Consider the following 16,301-nt stretch of genomic DNA (forward strand, 5'->3'; position numbering starts at 1 on the left):
AAAGGTGGACAAAATTTGTAGCCAGCGAGGGCGCATACTTTGAATAAAATATTTGTTATCATTCTCTTGAAATAAATGTGTTTTTTTCTTGAAAAAATACCGATTTCATATGTATACTGGTATGTAAACACAATTCACAATTATGTGTATTTGAACATGATCCGAATACTTTCGATTTTTCGTTGGTATCACTTCAGAAATAAAATTCACCAGTATACATTCTCCACACGTCAGTTTAACCAAACGTAAAGATCTTGGCTCGCTCTATAAATCCTTCAACTCTAATACTTTCGCCAATCTAATGGTATTGTACTCAACTCTTGCGTCTCTAAGCAGCCTCGCGACAACATTTCTTAGTGCCTTGTAAAATCTATCATACAATGATAGGACACCGAAGCTTTATTAGATATTGTATCCGCGATCACTCTCTGCTTTTTCTCCGGATTTTGCGGAGCATTAAAGTCTCCCCAATGAGCAGACCGTATACTAGATAGAAAGTACTCGTCATCAATATTACTAACAAGCCAAGAGCTGTTGCTTTACATAAAATCACCTGTTTCTCAGGAACATTCATTCACTATAAGTTCATACTGAGTCAGGGAGAGAACAGTGCTGCATGTGGATATCTAAACATTTTATGTGAATAACAAATATATTCTGTTTAGGTAAGCTACCGTCGAAGATGCTCAGGACGACCAGCGAAAGTAGATAAATTAAAATTTTTTTAAATAATTGCTGACTTTAAAACGTGACTACTTGTTCAAAAATTATGCGAGGAATTTTTTTAAAAAACCGTTAAAAAGCTTATTAAATTGCGCGTGAAATGAGATATTTGAAAACAGGTAATTGTGACATTTTGGATAGAATATGCTGCGCGGAAATTTGAGAAAAAAATTTAAGAATTTCTCAAATTTTTGTCCATTGACTTCAACTGTTGGCATGATCTGGGAAATTAGTAGTAAAAATCTGAAATTCATAAAAATCAGTCTTTTAAGTCTTATCTTTAGTTAAGGCCGATAAAACTTTTAAAATTTTCAGGGGTTATCAAGATACGATTAAAATATACAAGCCTGTCTGCACCGAATTTCAGTCGCTTTAGCAGCGAGTCTGGCCGTCTCACAGTGGGGAAAAAGTACATTTTGCCGTTCAAAATACGATTTCGGCTGAACCTGTGGACCGATTTCGATCTCTTTTTTTTAGCGCTGATATAATTCCGAAAAGAGCTGTCGAGTTTGATTTTTAATTTATTTTGTCAATTTTTTATAATTAAATCAATATGACAAAAAAATGACAATCTTTTTTCTGTTTCACGTTTCCGGTGCTCGTCAATAATAGGAAAATTGTTATAGCCGCCGATGTTTTATAGATTTACATTAGATAAAGATATTCCATCATGATATAATAAACAAAACAATTTTTTATAAAGAAATTATTTATTGAAAATGTGTTTTCTACAATTTATAATAATTCAACGTTTTTTAAAGCTATATTGCAATAAACTTGAATGGAAACAATATTTAAATAAAAAATTTTCTCTGAAGACTATTCTTGTTAATATTATAAACAAATGTTTCATTCAGGAATTTCTGCCTTAGATTGTACGCATGTTAAAGTACAATCGTTTGGTAAGTAATAATTTGCACACTTCTTCATACTTATGATATAAGAAAAAAAAATTATAGAGAAAAGTAGTTAGATAATTGTCGGTAGTGTCAATGTAATTATAGCCGATATCGACCGTAAGAGGACTGTACAATTTTTTAATTATTCAGTTTCTTTATTCTAATTTATAATGTTAAAGATTTCAAAATATGTCGAGAAAGAATGAAGAAGATTCTAGGATAATTTTTCTGCTCGTATTTTCTTAGTTAAATTATATTTTGCTTTATTTACAATAAAAATATTATGTTAAATATATTATCACCTATTATTTTATTCAGTGAAAAATCATATTTTTGGGTATGCAATTAAACTCTTACGTTCAACTATTAGTTTCAAAGTAAACTTTTTGGTTGACAAAATATATTTTTGAGATCGAAAATTTCAAATTGTGGTGGATAATGCAACTTTATAGTCGGAATTTCAACTGTCTGTTCTTGTAAATTCATATGATATATAATACCAATTTCGATAAGCTTTCAAAGAAATTTGAAGGGCTTCAACAGCATGAACGGAAATTTCTTACCATTTTAAAGTTATTCAATTTCCTGTAAATGTTAAAAAAATTCTTTTTTCTTGCGGTGATTGTAGGTGGCAATAATGCAGAAGTCTTTAGGAATAGAAAAGGATACTTTTCCATAAATGCACAGGCCGCTCGTGATGCTCAATTGAAATTTACAAATATTGCGGCACGATGGCCGGGAGCTTCTCATGATTCGACAATCTTCAAGAACTCCAGACTACATGCTCGAGTGGAAGCTGGAGAGTTTGCAGATGGTTTGATCTTGGGAGACGGAGGTTACGCAATAAAGTCATACTGTATAACTCCAATATAAAATCCTCACACTGAAGCAGAGATTTTGTTCAACGAGTCACAAATAAGAACTCGCAACACTATTGGACGCACATTCGGGGTTTGGAAACGGAGATTTCCGTGTTTGGCGACAGGAATGCGTTTTTCGGTAAATCACGTACTTCCTGTCTTAGTGGAAACTGCTGTTTTGCGTAACAAAACACGGATAGCTGCAGAACCGATGCCTCTTGATGATCCACTTTTAAATATTAAATAGAATTTAATATTAAATGAAGATCTGCACAATCGCAGAAATGTGAAACCTGATGACGGCGGAACAAGCTCACTTCTGCTTCATTACTTTCAGAGGTAAAAATCAGTTTCCTTATCTATAATATCACCGAATATTTTCACTTTTACATCCAATTTTTGTTTCAGCTTGCTGTAATGAATGGACAGGAGCTGCCTTAGAATCCCCTCTAAATAGTAATGTAAATTTCTAATCATTATAATAGGCCTCACAGACCGATTAGGTTTTATCATCGAACTTGTATCTTTAAACTTGTATAAATAAATTCACATACTTTTTTTATTTTTCATCTATATATTTTATTCAAAATTATGTTTAATACATACATTTAACATTTCTGTAATATGTACATACATACGTTTTGTGTACACACAAAATAATAATAAATGTTGGAACAATATAAAGTATAATGAAGTGTAAACCATTGAAAAATTATAAAATTAACGAAGGCAGGGTTACATTAAAGTGGAAAATTTTAAGAACAAAAAATATTTAAAAAATTTTCAATTATTACAAGGAATAACTTTCAAAGTTCTGAACATTATTTCGAATTTGCACCTGCAATATAAGGAACGCTCTTTAGTTTTTATAAGAAATGCAAATTGAAATAATGTTCAAAACTTCGAACATTATTTCAATGCATCATTGCACAGTCACTCTTTGTACTTAGAACTATTAAAAATATACACAAAATAATAAATTTTGGAACAATATAAAGTATAATTAAGTGTAAACCCCGGGAAAATTATAAAATTAACGAAGGAAGGTTGCATTACAATTCAAAATGTTGAAAAGAAAAAATATTTTCGAAATTCTCAATTGTTATAAGAAATAATGTTCAAAGTTCTGAACGTTATTACGAATTTGCACCTGCAATATGAGGAACGCTCTTTAGTTTTTATAATCAGAGCAAATTGGAATAATGTTCAAAACTTTGAACACTATTTCAATGCATCATTGCACAGACACTCATTGTACTTAGAAATATTAAAAATATACAGAAAATAATAATAAAATCTGGAACAATATGAAGTATAATTAAGTGTCATTGAAAAATTATAAAATTAACGAAAGCAGGGTTACATTACAGTGGAAAATTTTGAGAAGAATAAATATTTTCAAAATTTTCAATTATTACAAAAAATAATGTTCAAAGTTCTGAAAATTTATTTCGAATTTTCACCTGCAATATAAGGAACGCTCTTTCGTTTTTATAATAAATGCAAATTGAAATAATGTTCAAAACTTTGAACATTATTTCAATGCATCATTGCACAGCCACTTTTGTATTTATACCTACAAAAATATTTAGAAAAAGAGTACCTACTTGAACATTACCTATTTCCCTTCTTGTAACTGCTTTTGTAGAAGCTGAATTTCTAGCTCTTGTTTGATCAAAGTATTTTTTTAAATAATCTGCTCAATAGCAACTTTATTATTTAAAATCTCTTTCTCCATTGCAGATTTTTCTGCCGAATCTTGTTTTAAGGCTCTGATGAAATCTACTTGAGCTTGAATTAATACCTCATTATTCAATGTGCGTTTAGCACAACGCTTGTTTATCTGCTTTCTGATAACGTGATTGGCAACAATGTTGTTCAAACGCTGCAGCTCCTTTTGTGGCTCCGTACTAGCAAGCGTTGATGCTGATGGTGGTGCACCCTTTTGTACTGCAGTTGCTGCTGGAATTGGCTGCGCACACAATGCAGTACTTTTCTGCGTCTTGAGCACAATGGGATTCCACTGAGACCAATCTTTATCCACTTTGTTGTCGTTTTTAAGTGTCTGAAATAAAAAGCAAGAATTATAATTAAAGCGATGATTATTTTAATTTTCTGAAATAAAACCAGAGGTTGAATTTAGCTAACCTCTATTTCTTCCGAATTGTCTGCGTCTTCGGCAACAATCGTTGTCAAATCATCAATTGCTGAAACTTCTTCAGGATCAGGTATTCCCTGCATATCATCTGTCTCTCCGAAGCTCCCAGTTACTTCGTCGTTATAAACTGTAACTAATAAAAAAATATCATTAATTTTTTAATATTTTTTACATCATACGTACAATGTCGCATCTTGTAAATTTCAAAACTTGTAAAATATAGAGTATCGATTTTTCTCAGAAAAAAAAATCATTTATCTCCTCACGGAGAAAAGAAAATTACACATTTCTGGTCGTATTGCACGCGTAACACTAGCGCCAGGAAAGTGCCCAGCTGAAAATGCCGTTGCCTCGATTATCGTAAAGTCTTTTGTACTTTTCCAAAAATGAAATCATGTTTTTAACATTCAAATGAAACTTTTTGCTCATTGAAAATACATGTAACACTTTCAGAAGCCAAAAATGTGTAATTTGCTTCAAAAATCATCTCTGTGCGTTTCTTAGTTTCAGGGATAACACCTCCCTACGTGTTTGTTAACAACTTATTAACAAATGATTATTTTTCACTCTAAATTGAAATATTGTGCACAGTAAGGATCTAGGAACACATACATTTTCCCCCGAATTTTCATAATTTACTTTCAGTGACTTAGAGCTATTCTAAGTTGAGTATTCGGAGATGACAATATGATTATGGTATTTTTCCACCTTTCTTTCACCAGGGAATATTCGCTAATCAGCAGAACACTTTGAAACTCTATATTAGTATTGCCAAAACCTTCACCTGTGACAGCACATTGTCTCATATTTAAAAAAAATTTCTGTTGAGATTTTCATGAAAATCTGTACAAAAATCGAGGTGCCTATATTTTTTGGACATTTTGGGAATGGGTGTTTTCAGTACAAGAATAATTTTTTCCATTCAAAACTTCTTTTACAGAGAGCGACTGAAGGCAAGTGATTTTTCCCAATTACCAAATTTTGAAAAAATCATATCGAGATTTTCAAGCATAACATTGAAATAAAAAAATACGTGTCGATTATTGCTGAATACAAAACGCAGGAAAAAAGTTTATTGTAAATCTCCCATGTACTTACCCATGCATTAAAAGGAACTTGTATATAAGCTAACTTTTTATGTGCTTCATATAACTACCAAGAAGAAAATACCTTTGAAATAAGCCCAAGAACATTACGAAATATTGATTTTCATCATTCATGAATTCTGCTGTCATTATATCGCAATTAGTTCTCGCGAACCTGTGCTCGGGGAAAAGTTGAAGAGCATTATGAGCATATTTAAATTACCGACCTGTGAACAAAAGCTACAGTTCATAATATAAAGTAATTTTTGATAAGACTATTTAGAAATGAGAAATGAGAATATACGCAAAATCTCCTCAAATCTCCAAGCACACATTCACACACTGAAATTCTAATATCATTACAGCAAAATTTGATCAGTTATTGATAATAATACGAGTCGCTTCTATTAAGTTTAAGAATAAAATAATTACAAATAGAGTGAAATATTCAACACTGACGTTCAGAAGTCTACCCCTAAAGTTTCATGTCCATTTGGCAACACTTACATTGTCAATTTTGGATAAAGTATTTTTTCTTAATTCAAGAGCAAATCAAGAACAATTTTTGCATGAAATATAAATGAAAATGAAAATCTTGAAAATGGTAACAAATAAAATTAGTAGTAGCTTAAAAAATTGCGTACTTGCGAGAGCGTCATCGTCATAAGCATAGTACATCGGCTTTGCTGTACTGCCAATGATTTCCTTCACTTGTAGATAAAAAACGTCTTCCTTCACTGGATTCGTTCCACCTCCTGTTAAAAAAAATCATTTACAATTACAGTTTGTTAAACCTTTTTATAGAGAATTTTCATTTGCAAATCTTCAAATTTGTAGAACATTAAATTTTAAATCGTTAAAATAAGAATAAGAATTCTGTTGGATTACCTTCGCACGGCTAACTTGATAGATAGTGAGCAAGTCTATTTGACCAGAGAAATCACGTTGCGGCACCTTATTCCGTCTTTTGAAAAAAAGATGGAAAAGTGCGTTCTATAATGCAGGCAAATTTTTCAAACTGAACAGTTCATGGTTATCATCTGACTCCATCATTGCATTGGATCACACAAAAGTAGGCAGAAGAATTTCAGAAGATTTTGAAACAAGTTCGAAATCAACTAAAAGAAGAAAAACACACTATTTTGTTGACTCTCATGCTCAAATTGAAATTGAGAATGCTTTTTTAAAAAATTGGTGCTCTTCTGGGAAGAAGAATTTGGCTGAGAAGATAAGAAGCATGATATCGACAGCTGAAGATGAAGAGCATGGAGAACAGAAAGAATTTGAAGGACAAATTAAACCATTAACTTTAGAATAAGCTGTTTCTCTTGTTTAAGACACAAAATTGACGAAACATCAATATGAAACTATTAGACTACAAGCTAAAGCATATAATGCTGACATTTTTCCTTTTTATAAAAGTCTTGAAAAAACCAAGAAAGTGTGTCCTCCGGAAAAAAGTATGGCAGTTACAAAGTCTGGGGTGAGGGTTGAATTGCAAGATTTGTGCGATCATACATTAAGGCGTATGTTGGAAATTCCTAATATTTTTCCACCAGATATAGTGAAAGGGAAAAATGTCGTGATGAAGGGTCAATATAAGTATCCTTGTGATAGTTTATCTGAAGAGAGCGAATATAATTAAAAGTTCTGTGGAGCAGAAAAATTAGATGCAGGAATTTTTATGATGCAATTGGTGCTACTACGTATGATTAAAACTAGTTCCCATAATAATGATACAAATTGTTCTGAATGTACAGAGCCCTTAATAATTTGGAAGAACGATAATCCTGGATCCACCAGATTATGTAGGCTGCTCATGTTTGAACATGAACCGCCTTAATAGCACGAAACGTTGTAGGAACGTGTCTGAAACGTTCCCCGGAAACCTTCGGAACGTTCTCTGAGCGTGTAAAATGTCCACCACTTTGGAAAGTTCCAGAAACGTACCACTGGAACCTGAGGGGAACCTTCCATTATTGTTATTTATAACAACAATTATCTCTTAAACCGTAAGAGATGGGTAAAAATGGATGTCATTTTTAAGTTTTGAGTACCGTATATACTACCTTGTAATGTAGTATATATATATAGCACCTACGATTTATCGGATATTCATCAATACTAATTACAATAACGATAATTTATTCTTTGAATGTTCCAGTGAAACGTTCCTGGAACGTTCCCGGAATGTTCCGTTCTACTAGGGCAGAAACTAAAGAACGAACCACGACAGAAGTAGAGTTGATAGAAGAAAAAATAAAAAACTGAAACCTGAAAAAATAAAAGTACCGAACAGTCGTTGTACCATAACTGTCATTTATGAGTTCACTTTGACTATAGTTGATGGAAAGGTGTGTCTTCCGTCAATTGACGGAAGTAGCTCAAGAGGCGAACAACAAAAATTGCAAACATCTACGAGAGTTTCACACTTGAAAATATATCAGACAGGCTACTAATGAAGATCTTAGACGGAAACTGCTGATTTCGACTGACATAAAATTGTAAAGCAGAAGCAAAAGTGGAAGAAGAAAGTAATTCTACTAGATTCTCAAGCTCAAGACTTGCTCAAGATATAAAATGGAAGCCTGAAGTCATATGTTACTAGTGAAAGAAGAATTTTCTTCAGGCTCGTTAGTGTCCTGACTTTTCATATGTTATACAATTTATTTCTAACAAATATTAAATGTATTGTTTAATCATTCCTTGTATTCAAACACTCTTGTGTTGGCCAACTGTATGTACTGAATAAAAAAAAGAACTTCTTTTCTTAAATTAAAAGAACTGACTTTGAAAAAACGAGTTTTGGCGTCGACAAATACCCATATTATACATTTCTTTATTAAATTTGTTTAAAAAATTATAAAATTTATGAACTAATTATGAATGTTGCTGAAATTAACATAAAGTTCTCAACTAAAAGGACTGACATCGAAAAAAACGAATTTATCGTCAACAGATGCTGGAATAATGCATTTGTTTATTAAATTTGTATATGCTATTAACAAGAATAGTCTTAGAAGAAAAATTTTCATTAAAATATTGCTTGCATTCAAATTTCTTGCAATATCACTATAAAAAACGTTAAATTTTTGTAAGTTATACAAAACACATTTTTAGCAAATAATTTGTTCATAACATTTTGTTTTGATTATTGTATCATGATAGAATATCTTTATATAATGTAATTCTATGAAACGTCGGACATCACAATCATTTTTCTATTGTTGACGAGCACCGGGAACGCAAAATAGAAAAAATTGTAATTTTCTTCGTTATATTTATGTATTTTTTAAAAATTGAAAAACTAAATTAAAAATCAGGCTCGAAAACTATCTTTGAAATTTTATCAGCCTTTGAAAAAAGACATCCAAATCGGTCCACCTGTTCAGCCGGGATCGTATTTTAAACCAAAAAATTTACTTCTTCACCACCGTTCGTCTGCTGTGCTCGCCGACTGAGACTAGACGCAGACACGCTTGGGCAGTTATTGTCATATTTCACAAACCCCTGAATATTTTAAAAGTTTTATTGGCTTAAATTGAACATCAGATTTCACAGATTACGTCCTAGCAATTTCAGTGTTTTCCTTAAGCATCATAAATCACAATACGAGTAAAATTTGAGAAATAAAACATGAGTAATTCTCGGCGACTACCGCTCTTGCGGTAGATTGCAGTAATCGCTGCTCGCGTGGACTGTCAGTTCACCGTCAACGCTTTTTATTGATTATCATTCTATTTTCTGTATTTTCCGTGAATGATTCACTGCCATGAGAGCCGTGGCATTCCGTCTGTTTCCATTCCCCCGTTCTAACATACCTGGCAATTATCGCACCTTATTGTAGTGGTTGGTACCGCTGAGTACAGTTCCGAGTTTGGAATTGTACTGAGCGGGATGAGGGGGGTGGGTCAATCTAACCTTGTTCCCAGCATAACCTCTCCCTATCTACCCAAAGGAACGTGCCTTTGACATACACAGAAAAAATCTAAACTCATCTTCACTAATTCTCTATCCATCACGTGCTGCCAGACGTAAATAATGTCGATAGTACTCCTTTCCTCTCTAAAGCCCGTTTGCGTCTCCAGGAATATTCCTTTCCCCTTGACATCGTTCCGCAGCTTGTTTGTCGACAAAATCGCGTACACTTTGTACGCCGCAGAGATTCATAATTATACAAATGTGCAAAATAGCAAGAAATTTTTATCACAAATACATTCTTTGATCTCTTATTTTTTTACTTTCATATTATTTTGGGTTACCATTATATCAGGATCGTGCAAATGAGAAGCTATGTGTGCCTTTGAACGCAGTAATGCCGCTGGTTGCGCGCGCACCGAGTTTGCACACTTCTTTTAATCATCCTCTAAGTAATTGAGAAATATCGAAAGCAGTAAAACAATTTGAAAATCAACTTTTCAGATGGAATTGCAAAATGTGGACAGACACGCTGGAATATATACTTGGGTGTGCCGGGAGGCCTGTTATCTAATGAAATTAGTAATGGCAACAAGTTGGAGCGATGATCATAAATGTAATGTGAATGCAGAATGCTCGTATTGTGAATCCAAGATTGTGTGGCACCAACTATGTTTACAGCTAGTTGCTTACGTGGCACCATCCAACTTAGCTCATCCACCGGATGTAAGTGAAGTTATTTCTTATTTTTATAAAAAAGCAGCAAGAGTACATATTTTTAAATGATAAATTTAAATATTATAACTGTATAAAATTATATATTGTTAGATTTAATAGTACCAGTTTAATTAGCATTCACAGCTTAGAATTCATCTATCAAATTCTTAGGGTTAAGCCGCTTACTTAAGAAAAAATGATACATTGTAACTTTACTTTTTCAATCAAAGTTAGCATTTTGGTGTTCTCTTCAAATAGGGTACACAAAATTCTAATCAAAAGAAATCAAGCTGAATAAATATAAAGAGATGGGCGTCGCCTCTCTTGATTGGTCGAGGATCGTGGCCTAATAATAATGGTTGGATGTATGATAGGGGCGTGTCCTGTCTTGTTTTTCAAGGGGCGTGGACTAATAACAAAGGTTGGGGGTAGAACAGGGGTGTGGCCTGTCCTGAGTTCCAAGGTGCGTGGCCTAATTTCAAAATAACGGTTATCGTAATTACACAATGGTGGTTATCCTAATTAATTCAGTGGATGACTTCGAGTTGGAAGAGGGGAGGAGTTGCAGATTTTCCGAATGAATGTGTGATGCTTTATGAATAGATATTTTCCGGTTAGAAAAGAGGAAGGGGCCTCACCCCCTCCCTGTTAGCCTGAGAGTAGAGGATTTATGTTAACGAGTTGGAAAAGGCGAGACCTAATTACAGCGTAAATTACATACATTCTCTAATTTCTTTATTCTATCCTAGTGTTCTTATCGTTGCCATTCTGATTTGAGCGCCGATGTCTCTCATCGCCTTTCTAAGCTCTTTCTCTGCCCTTTCACTGTCTACTTTCAAACCCTTCACTATTATGTTCTTTTTCCTTTTCGCTCTCGCTTCCCCTTCCATTCTTCTTTATACCTAAATCAACCTCAAGCGCCACCTTTCATTCAATTCATGTTTGACCATTTCACACTCTCTCACTTCTTCCATACTCCCTTTCTCTTCCACCTTACACTCATTCCTTAGTTCTAACTTGTTCACTGTCTCTTCTAGAAGATTCATGTCCCTTTTCCTGACCTCCTCATTGTCTCTCTGCCTATTTTCTATACTGACCAATTTATTGCACACCTTTTCTTTCTCTCCTTTCCATAATTGATCACATTCTTCCCACTTTTCTCTCACTTTTCTTGTCTCGTCTTTTACCTCTTCCCCTTCTCTCTTCATATCAATCAGTCTTCCGCACGTCTCATCTAATCTTCGGCAAATCTCCTCTTCAAATCCTTTTATGAGGGGTTCTAACTTTATGAAGGTATCCCTTTCATCCCTACTTCTCTCCGGCGTTCTTTTTTTTTGTTTTAACCTTTTTAAAATCATTTCCCCTCTTTGCCCACCTGCTCTCTTTTCCTTGTATTGCCCCCCGTTTTTTCCCGTTCACTATTGATGCTCTTGCTGCTAATCGCGCTAGCCGACTGTTGCCACCTTTGTATCAAATCCCGCGACCCCGAATTTCCCGATTTTGATTCAAGCCTTTGCAAATGAGTGGGACTCCCGCGCCTATGCCCTTTTCCTCGTTTCGATTCTACCGATTCTGCCGTTGGTACGGGATACAAAGGCGTAGTGAACGTCTCAACTGCACTTCCCTCACTGCTTGCCTCGTCTACGCCGCTACGTTCTCTTTCTTTGCTATAGCTATCCTATTTGTTTCACTCTTCTCGCTTAACTCGCTCTGCCTTCTTCCGAAATCACGTTGTGGACTGCGCATAACCGACATGACTCTATCCTGTTAACTGACCTTTAGCCTCATCTCCCCCTCCCGGTCATTTTCTATCCTCCCCAGAATTTCAAAAACTTTTTCCAAAAACTCGCCCTCCTAGACTGATTTCTTTAGACAATTTGCGTTTCTGTATTGCCCACAATTTTTAAAATTAAGATGGTTGTCAGTTCCAGAAAAAACAATTTGAAAATATAGTTTGATGAATTGTTTCTTAAGTTTTATTTGCACCTAGCTTTTGAAGTATGCCGATCTAAACTTAATTCTTGACCGAACAATTCCTTATTTCGTGAATTAATATTTTCTGCGCTAACGTTTTTTACAATCGTTTCAATTGGAAAATCTTTACATGCTTCTACGTCTTTAAATCTTGTTGAATCCTTCAGAACCTTTCATCGACACATACAATAACTTTTTTATTCCTTCGAAACTAGACTTTTGAAGAATTATTTCGCGAGTACCTAGCTTTTTCTTTTCGTCTCAATCTCGCCCTGTAGCATGTCATTGTCTGTCTCGTCTTTGTACTCCTTGCCGTACAACCGTCAGCGGTTGTAAACACTAGCGTGTATTTCCCCAATTCAATGGTTTATATGCACAAAGGTGAATTCCCGAAACATAAGTATGATTCTATTATACACAAGTGTTGTTGTAGTTTTGCCCAAGTTGCCAAGTTAAAGGTGATTTCGTTACCTGAACTGTTCACATTCTTAAGGACTGGTTGAAATTTCCCATGCGATTGAAGCACTAGTCCAATTAAAATTGTCTTTGTAAATCAATGTCTGTGTATCAGACAAAACTGCGATTGTTTGAGTTGTCATGGACTTTGAAAACTCAAAGACCTTCGAGGATTCCACCACTACCCAATCGATAATAACTTGCGACATAGTGGTTCTTTTAGATATAAAAACTCAAATGATTCCAGGAGGTTACTCACAGCTTTTTATATATGTAAAATCTTTGCAAAGTGGAGGTAGCCTTCTTTGTTGAGGGGCGGGAAGCACATGTGATGATTGTGGGAATAAAAGTTAGGCCAAACATGTAAAGAAAGAATGAAGCGAGGTTTTTCTTTGAAAATGAACAAAAGAATTCGTACGTTTCAGAAAAGTACACCCAAGGATACATGTGTCATATAAATCACATAAAAAACCATGTGTTGGAAATTACACAAAAAGGTTATGTGAAATATAACACAAAAGAATTCGCATTTTCCAAGAATTATTTGAGGAGTATAGATACCGTTTTTTTCAGCGCCTCGACCTCACCCTGCTATGCGTCATTGTTGTTGTCTTTATTGTATTGCATGCTGTCCCTAAAAAGAATGGCCTTTTTGCGTTGAACGGTCATAAAAACTAACGCCTATTTGCTCAAATTAATGGTCTGAAAGAGGGTGAATTTCCGAACCAGAATGATGATTCTATTATATCCTCTATATTAATAGCGTTTTTTCTCAAACTACATAGTCGAATGTGATACTTTCGCATGAATTGTTCATAATTTTAATGACCGTTTTAAATGTCCCATATGATTCAACCTGTAGTCTAGCGTTGATGACTTGGATTCTATGTCTACTTAAAAAGTGTCAACTTGCGGCATACTGGCTCGTTAAAAAACGACACTGATTCAACTCGGTCACATGCGTAGGTTTATGTATGTAAAATATATGTAAGGAGTGGGGGAGTGCTTTGCTTAGTGGGGGAAGAGCCATATGTTGTGAGCATGGGAATAACCGTTATGCCACGTATGTGAATAAAACCGATTTCTTTTTAACAACTAAACAAAGGATAGAAGTCTGCGTTTCCTAGAAATGACACAAAAGAACGCGTGTTTTATATATTCATATAAAAGCATTCATATTTCTTGAAAATTACACAAAGGAACACGCATTTCTTAAAAATAGCACAAAAGAATCCCTATGTCATGTATACAAACAAAAGAACACACATTTTTCATAAGTCATAGAAACCTGATAAGGGGAAGGGGAAGGGGGTTACTTGATATACACCGATTTTCAGTGTTAAATAAATAAGTGCTGTGAAAACAACCTCCTATTATCTGCAGATTTATGTTGGTTTGATATCTTGGTCTAAGTTTTTCCCTCACCAAGAACGATACATTGCATAAGTTATGTGTGTTTGATATAAAACAATGTTTCATGTGCACAGCAGGATTTAAAGTAATAGAAACAGAACAATTAATCAAAACAAAAAATTACAAGGTAACGCGTTACCACAAAAGCTCATCTGTTTTAGCTGTCATAAAATGTCATCTAGTTTCTATAAAAGTATTATTCCACTGCGTACGCAAAATTCAGAACTGAAAATAATGTTCAAACTAATTTTTCCAGGATTATATTGAACTCCTTTTACCGGGAATAAAAATTTTTTAAACAATTTTGCATTGCTATTAGTTGTCTGTACACCGTTCAAGGTATCTCGATACATTTTCTACAGAAAAATAATTTTAAAGGTAATTTTTAACAGAGAAACAATTTCGATTTCGTTTATGTGTTAAAACAATGATGTACACTCTCTAGCATAAATTGCTGCGTTGAAAAAACATTGTTATTTTGATCATTTGGTCATTAATAGTAATTTTACCTAAAATTTTGTCTGAATTATACATATTTTTAAAGGCAGAATAATGCAAAATATGTTTGAAAACTCTATTTAGGAAAATAAATGAAAAATAATTCTAATCAAAAACGTTTTATTTTGAAGACATCACAAAAGGAGTTTTCTGTTCTGTCCTACAACGGAAAACCCTAGTTAAGCGACATTTTTTCGAAAAATGGATTTTTTAGATCAGTGGAATCGTGAGAGTAAGTTGCATCTGATTATCGTGGTGAACATGATAATTTGTAATTTTTTATAATGAAACATGAATGTTTAAAATTCCGAATATTGAGCAAATTGACCCAATGCAATATAAAAATGTATGGAAAGTACTTTAGGGTACCTGAAATTTGTAAGAAAAGGCGAATACGTCACGAAATAGAAGGAAGAATATAAGTAAGCTACTTTGCGGACCTTTTGTCTTGAAAAAGTTGAGCCGACTCGAATAAAGATGTCCAAGCAAAGAAAAACGCAAGCGACATCGCTTAAATTCGGCATGCCATGCATGGCGTTTGCGGATTTCTCTTGTTGTGTCGAGGGCAGAACGCTCGATAACTTTACAGCGAAATACTCCGCAAGCGACTTTGTATACTTCTTAGCTGGAATTTGATTCAAGATAAAGGCTCAAGTACATTTTTCAATGGAAATTGTTATAAATAGTCTATTTTTTCTTACAAAATCAGAAAGAGCACGTGTGTCTTACCAAAAAGGAGTACAATGCCTAAACCGGCTTAGAGGGTTTTATTTGGTATAAAACGGGTTTTTTAGGTATAATACAGGTTTCAAGGTGCTAGAAACGGAAACATTAATTGAGTCATTTTCAGACAAATTTGCAACAAATAAAACAAACTGCAACGAAATTTTCAGAAGAAATTAAAAATGATTTTCTAACAAACATTTTGCAACCATTAAAAACATGTGTTTCTTTTGTTTTCACTTAATATTTGATTTTAAATGCAAAAATATTTTTAAGTTTTAGAACCTTTCTTCGAACTCTGTACAATTACGAAATTATTCGTGATAATAGGTCTGGTGCTTTAATTGACCAATTAGTTTCACCGAAAATTCCGGTATTAATCAAAGCAATACAAATTTTTTGAAGGGAAGGCTTTGCCATTACAGATATTTTTTTTATCGGAATAATGTTTGGAACAAATTTATGTAAAAATTGATGTTTAAAATGTAATATAATTCACGAAAAACACTCTAGCATAAAAAGTTCGAAAGAATAAGACAAAATTCAATAAAACTTTTAGAAGAAATTGAAAAAATATTTCTAAACAAATTTTTCAAGCAATTATAAAAAATCTTCACTTCTACCTGATATATTTTTTATTCCTTAACAATTCTTATATTTTAAAATGTTCACTAGATCTGTCCACTATTATGAAATTTTACGCAATACGTTTTATATAAAACACACGTTACGTATGTAATGTTTCGTTCTCGGTGAGCGAAAAACGTAGACCAGAATATCAACACTACATATATCTGCTAATAATAGGAGGTTGTTTTCTCAGAACTTATTCATTTACATCTCAAAAACGGTCTATACGAAATACACCCCCCCCCCC

General features: G+C 33.7%; 1 protein-coding gene across 1 annotated transcript in view; it reads left to right on the forward strand.

Annotated features, from left to right (window-relative positions):
• Positions 1-16,301, forward strand: part of LOC117172902 (protein unc-79 homolog) — a 1,455,529-nt gene that overhangs the window by 857,006 nt on the left and 582,222 nt on the right. Inside the window, exon 15 of the mRNA XM_033361197.1 lies at positions 10,148-10,369. Within this exon, the coding sequence (XP_033217088.1) occupies positions 10,148-10,369 (222 nt within the window). The remainder of the gene's footprint in view (positions 1-10,147; positions 10,370-16,301) is intronic.

The sequence above is a fragment of the Belonocnema kinseyi genome, chromosome 5 (assembly GCF_010883055.1).
Source record: "Belonocnema kinseyi isolate 2016_QV_RU_SX_M_011 chromosome 5, B_treatae_v1, whole genome shotgun sequence".
Classification (NCBI taxonomy): Eukaryota; Metazoa; Arthropoda; class Insecta; order Hymenoptera; family Cynipidae; genus Belonocnema; species Belonocnema kinseyi.